This window comes from Muscardinus avellanarius, assembly GCF_963383645.1.
Source record: "Muscardinus avellanarius genome assembly, chromosome: 4".
NCBI classification, from domain to species: Eukaryota; Metazoa; Chordata; class Mammalia; order Rodentia; family Gliridae; genus Muscardinus; species Muscardinus avellanarius.
The window spans coordinates 158,230,894-158,244,446 of NC_137789.1; the positions used below are offsets into that span (position 1 = coordinate 158,230,894).

Genomic DNA, 13,553 nt, shown 5'->3' on the forward strand with positions numbered 1-13,553 from the left:
TTTAATTCCCATTTCAAACATGATTTTGATGCGGATTCATGTCTGTGCTTGTCAGGTGGCCTGGGAACCCTTTGAGGGCAGATGGTCAGGGTGTCAGGCCAGGTGCTGTTGGCCTTGGGAGATCAGTGGGACCAGAGAGGAACTCCAAATGGCGAGACTGGCTTTGGCATCTGCAAAGTCGATCGCCCTCTGCTGGTCACACCAGGAAAATCTCCTGCTGCTCATTTGAGATCTGGCTGACTTCAGGGTCTGACACACGGACCCAGGGAACCATTTTGGTCTTTCTCAAGGGCATCAGCCTCCTCTTTAGCCCTTGAGCATTTGGAAGGGAGGGTTGTCAAGTAAATGCATGAGATGAGGGGAAACGTGACAACTAGGAATTCTGCACCTCCGGCATTGTATTAAGCCGATTAATACTTCCCAGTTACTCCGAGATGCACTCCATTGTATTAAAGTATCATGGCAGTGTGCAATTACGGACTCTTAAAAGAGAAAGGAGGGGTGTGGTGGTGTGTGCAGAGCCACTGACATGGAGGGACACAGAAGGGGTGGAGGCTTCTGTCTCCAGAAGACCTACGGTCAAACCTCAGCTCCCGCAAACTTCCAACCTGCCTGTGGGCCAGCCCCTCCCTTCCGGGAGTCTCCATTTCTCAGCCCTCAAGGGGTCATTGTGCAGGCAACACCCATGCAAATGGCCAGCACTCAGCGGGCGCTCGCTAGGGAACAAGAGCTCTGTGTATGTGATTCACTTTATAAATCTAAAAGGGGTACCATGAAAATAAAAGAATAAAGACATGAACTTTTTTCAGATTAACTACAACAGTTGGCTGTTGTAGTTACTCTGAGTTAACTGTTAGAATGTGTCCATGCAGCCTGGCGTAGTGGTACACCCTTGTAATCCTAGTACTGGGGAGGCTGAAACAGGAGGAATCCAGGTTTGATGACAGCCTCAGCAAGTAGTGAGACCCTCATCAACCTAGTAAGACCCTGTTTCAAACTAAAAATAAAATAGGGCTGAGGGTTTGTCATGGAGGTAGAATGCCCCTGGGTTCAATCCCCAGTATCACCAAAAATAAATAAATAAAGAAAGAACGAATAAATGAAATAACAAAAGAAAGAAAGAAAGAAAGAAAGAAAGAAAGAAAGAAAGAAAGAAAAAGAAAGAAAGAAAGAAAGAAAGAGTGAAAATGGTTTCATCTTACTAGTGGTGATTACTGAGAAACAGTTATGAGAAACAGGGGTTTTCCACGCTCACACCAAGTGTTCTCTAATTAAAACATTAGTAGTGCCCATGTGAACAGCCTGAGGAGTGTATGTCTTGTCCCTGGTTCTGAAGCTGGATCCATTTTCTCCTAAAGAGGCTCTATCCAGAAAGTGCTATGCAGAGCACAGGACAGAGGTGCCAGGATGACTGCAGATGAGCCTCGGGGTCCAGTGTATGGTACCCCACACCTCAACACACCAAGTCTCACTGGGGCCCACCTCCGCCCACCCAGGAGCCCTCCAGAGACTGTGTCCACATGGCTAAGCAGTCGCCCTCCACAACCCTGGAGCGCACTGGAGCTCCAGGTGGGATTTGAGGTGACCACCTGCAGCTCCCCACATGAAAGAGCCCCCTGCCTTGTGCATCCACCCAAACGCCCAGGAAATCTGAGCTGCCTCCCCGAGGCGCCCAGCGGCTCTCTTGAGGAGGGAGCTGCCTGGCCTTGGCTGTGGGTCAAGGCAGCAGCACGACCAGATGCAAGGCCAGGTGGAAGCTGCCGGAGCTGTGGAGCTGCGCAGAGAGCAGAGGAGGCAAACAGCAGACCCACAGCCAGCCATGGGGCTGCCTTTGGGGCCAGAGGGCTCCGGGGCCCCGCCTGGAAGGGAGTAGACTGTGCTTGCAGAGTGAGAGGGGGACCAAGATGCAGATGGGAACAGCATGCTCCACTGGGCGGAAAAGGCACAGTTGGACCAGAGAACTGGTGTGAGAGGGAAGTGGGGCACATGCCAGGTGGGCCACCCAGATGTGATTCCTGGCAGGTGGTGTGGGTTCTAGTGGGTTCTCCACCATTCCAAACCATCAGTACCGCTGGACCTCTGGGCCTGGGCAGCCACCACTGGATAAATCCAAGTAGGACCGGTGACCACATCACTGTGGGTGGGATGAAGAAGAAGAAGAAGAAGAAGAAGAAGAAGAAGAAGAAGAAGAAGAAGAAGAAGAAGAAGAAGAAGAAGAAGAAGAAGAAGAAGAAGAAGAAGGAGAAGAAGAAGAAGGAGAAGAAGAAGAAGGAGAAGAAGAAGAAGAAGAAGAAGAAGAAGAAGAAGGAGGAGGAGGAGGAGGAGGAGGAGGAGGAGGAGGAGGAGGAGGAGGAGGAGGAAGAGGAGGAGGAGGAGGAGGAGGAGGAGGAGGAGGAGGAGGAGGAGATGATGATTATTATTACAGTACTGAGGCCGGTACCTAGGGGCATGCTACCTCCGAGCTACCCCAGCTCTATTTTTTTTTTTTTTTTTTTGCGGTACTGGGGATGGAACCTAGGAGCATTCTACCTCTAGGTGATACCCCGAGCTCTATTTTTTATTCTTTATTTTGAAACCGGGTCACTAAGTTGCAAAGGGCTTCACTAAGTAGCTGAGGCTGTCCTCAAACTGCGATCCTCTGATCACAGCCTCCCAAATGCTGGGATTACAAGTGTGTGCCACCACATCCAGCTCCTATTTTTTATTCTTATTTTGAAACAGGGTCTCACTGAGTTGTGGAGGGCCTCACTAAGTAACTGAGGCTGTCCTTGAACCACATTCCTCCTGTCTCAGCGTCCCAAATGCTGGGATTATAAGTGTGCACTGCCACACCTGACTTGGGGTGAAGATTAAAGGAGATGTTCCATGAGCATGGCAGGCGGAGTTCTTGACTCGGGCTTACCTGAAACCAGGTCAGCCCCGTTTCCTCATCCTCACCGTCTAGGGCTATCAGTCACTGGGGCCTGCATGGACAATGGGTTCTGAACCTGTCCCTCCTCCTCCCAGGTTCACCATGGAGTCCTTCTGTCCTCTCCTGCTGGTGGGTTTTAGCTTGCAACTCTCCAGGGCTCTCCAGGGGAACGAGACCACCACCCCAGAGAGCAACTGGACCACCGCGACCACAGGTAAGCGCCTGTGCCCGGCTGCCACCTCCTGAGCCCCTGGTCCCTCCTGGTGGTCGAGGTTGGTAATAGAAGAGAAAAAAGATGAGCTGACTTTCTTAATGTGCTTTTAGTGAACCGGCTGAGTAGGAAAGCTGGCAGGCCTGCTTGCCTGGGGCCCAGCTTGACGGGTTCAAGTGGCAACTCCATGCCCCTGGCCAGAGCCCGCACCAGCCTGAGCAGGAGAGGGAAGCACAGGGCTGAAATCCCCCTGGGCTGAGCCCCACCCACACTGATGAGGAGTGCGGGAAATACAGCGACTTGACCGCTGACCTTGGTTGAGAAATTGTGGCTCGTAGTGGTGAGGCTTATTTTATTTGCAAAATGAACCCTTATCTTTTGAAGATGCTTGTGGAGATGTTCACAGATGTATCATGAGACCTAGGAGGGACTTGGAAGAAGAGCCAATGGGGACAGGAGAGAGAGCCACAGATGGGCAGGGTTAGTGCCCTCCTGGTGAGACTGTGAGGGCAGACATATTGAGAGATCATTATCCTATTCTCTTGCTTTCTATAGTTTAAAGGTTATAAAAAGAACCCACAGACACACACCCAGCAGCGTGGAGGGGCCTGAGAAACAGGCTCAGGGGAACACATTGGGCGCCAAGCTCAAGCTGGGGGTCCCTTGAGGATGGAGAGTCCAGGGCGGGCTGTGCGGAGGGAAGGCAGGAGGGTTTCTATGGGAACCTGGAAGTGCTCAGGATGCTGGGAAGAATCATACCACGCCCCGAATTCTCTGAAAACCACTGACCTGCACACTTCAAAGGGTACATTGTGTGATATGTAAACCTTACCAAAAGAGAATAAACAAACACTGTGCAGAGAAGGAAGAGGGAGAAAGAGAAGGAACAGGAGTGAACCCTCTTGAATCACACCACCCAGGTTCAGAGTGTCTCTGGCCTGTGGGCCTCGGGCAACAGCAGAGCCTCTCTGCCTCCGTGTGCCGGTTCCCAAGGCAGGGGAAGAGCAGTGACCACGCATGGCCACACAGTGAGTGTTAGAAACTGCACTTGAACCCCTCGAATGTGCAGCCTCCTCTGCACTGGTCTCTACTGTGGTCGTGTCCCGAGGGCCGGTCATCTGGCCAGTCTCTGGCCACCTGGAGCGGACACTGACTTTTCAGTCCCTCCCTAGTGTTCTCATGGATAAGGACTGACACCTGGAGCCCTATGGGGTGATTTTCCACTCCCCAGGGAGTTGACACAGGCTTCCTGGACAAACACTGTGTGGTCTCTTGGACGTCTGGACCTCTTCCAGGCCTTTCTGTAAGCAAAAGAGTCCCCAGAGGCACCCTTAGGAGGAGCCTGGAGCCAGTGATGGCAGGTCCCTCCCTCTGCACCTGGCCAGGCCAGTCCCTTCCACACACCTGCTCCTTCTCCTCCCTGCTTGGTCCCCAACACCCAGGGACATGAAATCCTCTGACTTCTCTGACCAGGCACCACTTGCTGTGTTAGGGTTCCCCAAAGAAACAGAACCATAGACTACATAGAGACAGAAATTTAGAACTATATATATGTTTATTATAAGGAACAGAAATTTTTATACTCTATTTATAACATAAAACTATATAATGAAGCCGAGCGTGGTGGTGCATGCTTGTAATCCCAGTACTTGGGAAGCTAAGACAGGAGAATCATGCGGGTTTGAAGCCAGCCTCAGCTAGTGAGGCTCTCAGCAACTTAGTGAGACTCTGTTTCCAAATAAAATATAAAATAGGTCTGGAGTATAGCCCAGAGGTAGAAATCCCCTGGATTCCATCTCCAGTATCACACAAAAAAACTATATAATACATGAATAATATACATGTATGCTTAAAATAGTACATATAAATTTATATATAGTACATATATAGTAAATATAAATTTGTATGTATTTATAACACAAACAGAAATATATATTAGTAAGGTGATATAAATACATACCTGTTTGTTATAAGGAAGTGCCTCACACAGGTAAGGAGGCTGGCAGGTCCCAAATGTCCCCCACAGTGCCCAGCATGGTGTATCAGAGCCAAGGGGGTCAGGAGAAGGGTACTGTCCTCGCAAGAGGAGGGTCAGCCTTGAGTTCTATCAGACCTCCGTCTGGTTGAACGAGGCCACCGCACGTGGCAAGGGTACCTTCTTTACTCAGCACAGATTCAGCTGTTAATCTCATCCCAAAGACCCTCACATTCACCCCAAGAATAACATTAGACTAAATGCCTAGGGACCATGACCCAGTCAGGCTAACAAATACAATTAACACCAGGGTTGGTCCTTGCAAAGCTTAGGGAAACCCAAAACTGCTAACCTCCCTCCAAAAAAAAGCTTCTTAGGAAAAGCAATCAGGAGGTGGTACGGTTGGTCGGTGGAGCTGGGTCCAGGGCTCAGGCCCCGCCCGCTCAAGGGCTTTATCTGACACCTTAGCTCTGCGACTGTGTGACTGTGGGAGGGTGCGGCTGGCCCTGAGGGGGAGGGGTGAAGCTCCGTGGTGACTCAAGGCCCTGCAGGGTGTGCAGCCTCTGAAGCCCACCTGTCTTCTTCCTCACACAGAAACCCCAGAGGAACCCCAACCCTCTACACACACACACACACACACACACACACACACACACACACACCACACACACACGTCAATGTCATCTGTATGCCTCTCTCTGGCCTCTTTGCAAACCAGCTCTCCAGATGCGGCTGTCAACAATGTCCCAAGGCCTGGGACACTCAAGCCTGCCCTGAGGACACTGAGCCCCATTGTCCGAGGCCTGGACCCCATAGGAACATGTGGTGAAATATTTCAACCCGCAATTCCATCTTCCCGTGCCAGCATGAATCCCCTGGCTATTTAGGGAGCCCTGGGAAACTACCAGGGTGCACCTGCACGCGTCGGCAACCAGAAAGGCAGAGCAGCCATCAGCTTCCCCACAGCAAGGCAGACCCTGCCGTCCTGCAGCGCTCCCACAGGGCCGGTGCACAGGTCTCCAGTGAGAGGATGTTACTTCCTATGCCTGGGCTTTTTAGTTCATTTGAAAAAAAAAAAAGAAATAAAAAGAAAAAAGGCTCATAATTTTGCTTCAGTGGGGAGCTGTTACTTTCAGGAAGAGAGGGCTCCCACGTGACCTCGGAGTCAAAAACGGAACCAAATGTGAAACTCAGTCCTGGGCGCAGCCTCTTCCGGGGCCTCCACGTGCTGCACAGCAGCCGCTGGTCACAGGCAAGAGGACCACAGACCCCAGCTTACGAGGGACAGAGGGTGTCTCTGCCTGGAGCTCTGCAGGGGACCCCAGCTGTGAGCAGCGCTCCTGGAGACTCCATCCCACCCCCAAAGAAGCAGGGACTGTCCGCTGAGAGGCTAACACATTGCCACGATGGGCCGAAACCACAGGACAGTGTTGCGTTTGCTCATTGAACTGTTCATTATGACATGGTTTGACGCAAGGAATTTAAGTAACTATGGGCAAATCATAAAAGAAATGCTATAGGAAGACTCCCAAAACAGTAAGTAGGAAAATGTGTAAAGTGACCAGGCAGAATGTAAGTTAATTTTGTTTCACTAATCATGAAAAAGTGCTCAACTCTCTAGCAACTGGAGTAATGCAAGTGGAACGGCTCATGATGTAACCTGTCAGGTTGACTCGATGGAAAGGATTGCCAGTATCCAGGGGAAACGGGCCCAACGTGCATCCTCGTGAGCACAGAGGGTGGACAGTTCCTGGTAGACAATTTGGCGATTTCTATTAACATTTAGTATGCGTTCAGGGGGTGTAGAAGGTCCAGATTTAGGAGCCGCCCTACAGAAATGCTAGTGAGATATACAATCATTTATACACAAATTGCAGAATTATAGGTGATAGCCAAAAAAATTGGAAACAACCCAAATATTCTTGCAAACATCTCTCTCTATCTATCTATCTATCTACCTATCTATCTTTCTATCTCTCAGGATTCAACCCAAGGGCAGGCATTCTATCACCAAACCACACCTCACACTATTTATTTAATTATTTATTTATCTATTTATTTGTGGTACTGGGCATGAGACCCAGGGGCATTCTACCTCCAAACTATACCTCTAGCCCTATTTTTTGTTTTGTTTTGTTTTTTCTATTTTGAAACAGGGTCTCACTGAGTTGCAAAGGGCCTCACTAAGTAGCTGAGGCTGTCTTCAAACTGCGATCTTCCTGTCTCAGCCTCCCAAATGCTGGGATTACAAGTGTGCGCCACCATGCCCGGCTTTTATTTTTTTTATTTTCAAACAGGATCTTGCTAAGTTACTGAGGGTTTCACTAAGGTTGCTGAAGCCGGATTCGAACCTGCAGTCCTCCTGGCTCAGCTTCCCAAGTACTGAGTTTGCAGGCATGTGGCCCACGTACCTGGCTCCTTTCAATCTTGATCTATCCAAAATGTGGCAGTCCAAGCAACTCTGGCGCAGAATGAGCTAGCTAGCTCATTTGTATTGACCTGGAAACTCTCCAAGACCGAATGAGAAGGCAGGCTGCAGACCTGCCCAGAGAGAGTGTCATCTGTTCTCGTCGTATGTGACATTGCTGAATTGGGATGTGTCTCAAATTCGCAGCTCTTCACAACCACAATTAGTTCGGTTTACTGTCTCTTCCTTAATGGTTCTCCTTACAATCCAGGCAGCCTTGGGTGAAATGAGAGAGTTGCAACCCCACTTGTTTACCAAACCTGCATATTTATGAATGTAGCTCTGCAGGAGAAAGTGTCGAGCTGTGCTTGGAGATTTTAACTATGTTTAACTCAGGGGAGAGGAAAGGCTGCTCCTACACATTGACTCTATTTCTGTGCTTTCTGGAAGGCTTTTCAACAGGTCCCTGCCCAGGGTTGCATGTATAGACTAGAAACAGTCAGTTGCCAGAGAGAGGGAGCAGAAGCAGAGGCCCTCTGCCCTGGAAGCTGGCCCAAGCTCCCATCAACAGCTGGGTTCTTCAGGGCCCTCTGGGCTCTGCCCCGGAGTAGAGCTGCTACTCTCTGTTCTCTGCCGTCTTTCCCTCTCTCCTCTCCTCCGACTCTTGCTTCCCCCAGGGGCCCTCAGAGACGGAGCATCCACCACTGGAGGGATGTGGTCCGCTACTAGCTCCCCCAGAGCTCCCTCTGGGCTGGGGCTTCCCCCTGCCTGCCTCCTCTTTAGACACAGCAGAAGACTCAGTTGAGGGTAGGTGCATGTGCTGAATGGTTTAAGGTCGTACTGCACACTCAAGCCAAGCGCAAGCACGCACACGCGCAGTTACACAACCTGCTGGTGCATGAATGCAATATATACATGTATATATACACTGTGTATATATATGTATACACCTTATATACACACTGGCTTTGAGCGACAGCCAGCCAGCACTTTCGGGAGAAGGCTGCCCCAGGATGACCCTCGACCCCAGAGAGGTTGCCCTGCCCCTCCCCAGCCTGTCCCTCCATCAGCATGGGATGAAAACAGAAGATTCCAGAATCTCCTCTAAGTACCTCCCTGCCTCCTGGCCGGAGCAAGCCAGGGCCCAAAGGGTCATGTCTGGCCTGCACAGTGTTCTTTCTGGCCCACACTGATTTCCCAAATTGCATCTTAATTGAATTAAACTGCTTACCATATTTAAAAATTAGAATGTGTGCGTAAAGATGCAGCCTCTTCTTTTGGAGTGTTGGACACGGCAGCCTGGGCCCGTTTTCCCATCAGCCCCATAGGGCTGGGTTTGGGACGCCACCACCCTGTGGACAAGGTGTGGGCTCCCGTGAGTTCGTGAGTTCCCCGCCCACCTGGGTGGTCCCGCCTGACCTCAGGAGGCTGCAGGGCCTGTGATCCTGACCTCGGCTGTCCACAACGGAGGTGCTGCTGACAAATGGCAAAAACACGCAGGAGACTGGACCCTCGTCCGTGCGATCTGTCATTTCTGTCCACGTACAAGGGGCTTGGGTCATGGAGTCCCCACGGCTCACTGCAGCCTGTGCTTCAAGAGGCATGGACCCGGAGGCTGGGGCCTCGAGCCCCAGACAGGGCCCAGCGGGGCTGGCATGGCCCAAGGGCTCCCCTCTCTCCCACCAAGTAAGCCCCATAAGCAGGCCTACAGAAGCCAGCTGGAGCCCAACCCCCGGGCTATGCAAAAGTGGGGCGCTTCCCCGTAGCAACACCCCAAGAGAGGAGAGCATGTGCTTCAGGAAGGGGTGCTCCCACAATTCCTGACCACCTGACTGCCATCAGCCTGCAAAGAAAGAGGTAAAGTCAGGGCAGAGGTACCTTGGCACTGCCCCAGGCCAGGACCTTCCCTCTGAGAGCCTCAAGCCGGGCCACTCCTGCAGGCCAGTGATGGGTAGTGGGCAGGTTTGGGGCATCTTATGCATGGCCAGAACCAATCCCTCGCGGGTCACTGTCTTCATAATATGCACAGGGCTTTGAGGTGGTGGGGAGACAGCATGCTGCAGGCAATCCCAGGGGCCTGAGCATCCTGGAGCGTCCAGACTGGTCCCCGGGACAAGCTGCACAGAGCCCCCACTGGGCTCAGGGCCAAGCTTGCTGCTCAGAGTAGGAAGGGATAGGGGCCTTGGAGAGTTCCATGGGGGCAGGGGGCTGCTCGCTCCTGGCAGTGTGATCTGAGCCTCCAAGCACACAGAGCCCCTTGGCATCTGCAGGACAGGAACCAGGTGGGCTTCCTGGAGGAGGGGGCCTTGAGGTAGCCATCGACTGGGCCCCCTGTGGTGAGGAGGGGCTGCATAGCAGGCTGGGGAGAGGGGGCTCAAGGGTGGCCACCAATGAGTGTCGGAACCAGGACGCCTGGGCAGGGCGAGCCCTGGGCAGCCACAAGCCACTGAGCTGGGCTCAGGGGAGCATCTCTGGTTGAGAGAGGCCCACCACTGGTGTGAAGGATGGACAGAGAGCGAGGGCTGTGCCGGCCCAGTGTCCACAGGCTGCTTTACCAGGCCTGGTGGGAGCAGGCGTGCACCCCTCTAAGGGCTGGTGCTGTGAGGCCTGCACAGCCAGGGCCGGCTGCTTCTCAGTGGCCCGGCACCTCCAACTTCCTCCTCTCCCTCTCTCACCTCCTCCTCTTCCTCTTCCTCCTCCCCCTCTTCCTCCTCATCTTCTTCTTCCTCCTTCTTTCTGCAAGGAGTGCAGGCACCATCCAGGCTCAGAGAAACAGGCACCTGGGCATTGCAAGCCCTGCGGGTAGCCTGGAGAACTCGCCCCTTCTCGCCTTCTCTAGGGGACCCTGACATGTCCTGCCACCACTCCTCAGTCCTGGTTCTTTCTCAGTGCCCTCAGCAACACCAAAGTCCCTCCTGTGTCCATTCCTGTGCCTTTGTGGACACGTTGGCCAGGACGCTAGAACCTTTGCAAACCACAGAGGGAGGTTCTGGTGTCTGGGAGGAAGGGCAGGGGTGGGGAGGGACCCACCGGAACGTACAGCGAGGCGCCTGTGTCTCTCCTTGGCCCGCGCCTGGTCCTGACGGGCCTGTCCCCTCCCCGCCTGCCGCCCACAGGACCCCCGGACCCTGGCGCCCCTCCTCCGCTGCTCACCTGGCTGCTGCTGCCCCTGCTCCTCTCCCTGCTGTCGCTCCTCCTCGCCGCCTACTTCTTCAGGTAGGAGTGTCCCGGGGCGCTGGGCAGGGCTGAGGAAATGAGCTTTGGAGGCGGCAGCGTGTGGGGCGTGGGCCCGCGGGGCCAGGCCTAGTGTGCCTTAGCCATGAGCAGCAGAAAGAGCTTTTCCCGGCTCACCTGGTGGGTATCGTCCTGCCCAGGGCCCGGGGCTCCCCGGAAGCCGGGCTGTGCCGAGAACTAACCGCTCTTGTGCCTCTAAGGTTTAGAAAGCAGAGGAAAGCCGTGGTCAGCAGCAACGACAAGAAGATGCCCAACGGAATCTTGGAAGAGCAAGGTACGGCCTCCGCCTCGCCACACACGGGCTGTCTTCTTTCCTTAACTCGTGGAGTTACACTCCTCCAGTTACACTCCTTTACACTCCTCCAGTTACACTCCTTTACACTCCTCCGGCTTTGTGACTTTCTATCACTCCACCTGGCATTCGCCTGCCACTTACTAACAACCGTAGAATCTTCTCTGTTTCAAAACTTGGCTTCAGAGGTGGTTTTTCCCCTTGGGTATGATGCAGATGTCTAAAATATTTCAGTTCGTGGGGTTTTTTTTTTTTTGTTTTTTTGTTTTGTGTGTGTGTGTGTGTGTGTGTGTGTGTGTGTGTGTTTCTTTTGGAGAGATGGTTCATATCCTGTCCTTTTCACAGTGTCGACATGTAACATTTTTTTCAGTAAGGCCTTTAAAATCATCTGTGATAAAAGACTCCTGGCTCATAATCTAGTGTCCCACTGAAAACGGTACTGCCTTAGAATCAAGATAAAGGAGGGGGAATCACCTGCTTCGGTGCTTCCCATTTATGGAGGATCAGCAGGAACTTGGGGTGGTTCCAACATTTAGATTTAAAGTTCAGTTTTTTGTTGTTTTTTGCGGTACCAGGGATTGAGCCCAGGGGCATTCTACCTCTGAGCTACATCCCCAGCCCTGTTTTTTATTCTTTATTTTGGAACAGGGTCTCACTGAGTTGCAGAGGGCCCCACTAATTAGCTGAGGCTGGCCACAAACCTGCTATCCTCCTATCTCAGCCTCCCAAGTACTGGGATTACAGACATGCGCCACCACGCCCGGCAAAGTTCAGTTTCTAACTCGTAAAAGATACCTGCTGGAGACGCCTTTGTTTTCTTTCGACACATCGAGGCTTTCAAAGCTCAGTAGTGCTGGCAACTGACTTCCTGTGTCGCCTCCTACCCAGCTGTGCCCGGGTCTGGGGAAAGACTCAGGGCTCTCTGACTTGAAATGAAAATTTGAGAACAGACCCAAGATAGTCAAAAGAATATCAGCGATGGAGAGCTGAGCCAAGATGTAGTTGGAAAGGTCGTGGGGACCCACGCCCCTTGTTAGAGGATGACGATGCCCTGTGCCACCCTCCCCTGCTCTTGCCCCTCTCCCTGCAGGGCACGTTTGGTCACAGACATGGGAGGAGGAAGCTGTGGTTGGGAGGAAAGAGAAGCCCCGGGGCAGCTGGAGCACTCAGTGCCAACCTGCCTGTCTCTGCCGAGACAAGCCCTCCATGGGTGACAGCCCGGCTGTGCTGTGAGCTTGCCGATGGCAGCTCGTTCCCGAGGAAGTGAAGCGTAGGCCCCTGGCTCTCCTTGTGGCCTGCTCTGAACTTGAGGAAGCAATTTCCATGCACCCTTTTCCTCTACTCAATGACCCTCCTTCCCCCTTCTCTTATTTGGAGCTTATGGGGTTTGAGGAACCAGTACTATCTGTTGCCAAGGAGAGGAGGCTGTGACTCACACACCCTAGCAAGTTTCCAGTCTGCTGTGCACTGGCACCCAGAATTGCTCTTGTCTGGTTCCAAGCCTGGAGACCGGAGCCCTGACATGAAGCCACCTTAGCCCCTTTGTGGAAGGACTGGCAGGAGGAGAGGAGGGGAGGTAGCAGGGTGTGGTGATGCAGTGTCTGGGGCGGGCAGAGATGTGGCCATCACTTGCAGAAGTCATGTCAGGAGGCAGACAGTCATGCTACACGGCGGCCCAGGCCCCGGTGAGCCTCAGCGGCAGGGTTTGGGGGAACCATCTCCAGCCTTGTATTTCTTTGGGAATGTTGTCAGTCGGGCTAATGGATCAGCCACCAGGAATGGGGCTGAGTGGCCCCTGTTTCTTCTGGTTCCACAGAGCAGCAGAGAGTGATGCTGCTAAGCAGGTCCCCCTCGGGGCCCAAGAAGTACTTTCCCATCCCCGTGGAACACTTGGAGGAGGAGATCCGGGTGCGCTCGGCCGACGACTGCAAGCGGTTCCGGGAGGAGTTCACGGTGAGCGCGTGGTCCCCGCTTCCCGCCAGTACAGGCGAGGACCAGTCCCAACCAGGAGGCGGGCCCTGGCCTCGGTTGGGACGCTGTCCCTGGGCAGCGCCCTATCAGGCATCAGAGCTCATTGTAAGGTGACGCTGTTGCGTTTGAATCACGTGCAGCACCACCACCACCACCACCCCTGCCAGCTCAGACCCTCTGCCACCAGGCTCTGAAATTAGTAGAGACAAAAATCACTGTTATTCCCACAATGTGGAAGACCACAAGTTTGTGCTGAGAGCCCTTCACAGCCCCTGTGAGCTCGGCTTCTCATGGAGCGGGAAGTGCTCCCCCTCCCAGCAACCAAACACGTGTGTCCAGCAACCACAGGCACTGCTTTGGGTGCTGCGTGTGAACGCGACCGGGGTCTCGCCCTTTTCAACCAGCTTCTGCTGTTCTGGCCAAATCACCTCCACAAACTTAGCAGAGGTGACGTCTAAGACCACGGATTTAGCCAACAAGGTGCAGTCCCTATAACAATAAGATAATAATAAGCTAATCACTGTCTCAATGAAAAATACTGACAAAGATTGA

At 52.9% G+C, this 13,553-nt stretch overlaps 1 protein-coding gene across 3 annotated transcripts in view; it reads left to right on the forward strand.

Moving 5' to 3' along the window:
* The window catches only part of PTPRE (protein tyrosine phosphatase receptor type E), a gene marked incomplete at both ends in the record, with an annotated part of 150,623 nt that overhangs the window by 109,227 nt on the left and 27,843 nt on the right, over positions 1-13,553 (forward strand). Inside the window, 4 exons of one of the 3 annotated variants that reach the window (XM_080694103.1) lie at positions 3,007-3,125; positions 10,621-10,720; positions 10,939-11,012; positions 12,847-12,983. In XM_080694103.1, coding sequence (XP_080550229.1) covers positions 3,007-3,125; positions 10,621-10,720; positions 10,939-11,012; positions 12,847-12,983 — 430 coding nt within the window. Of the gene's footprint in view, positions 1-3,004; positions 3,126-10,620; positions 10,721-10,823; positions 10,859-10,938; positions 11,013-12,846; positions 12,984-13,553 lie in introns of those variants that run through there. The other 2 variants (XM_080694105.1, XM_080694104.1) reach the window with 2 other exon arrangements.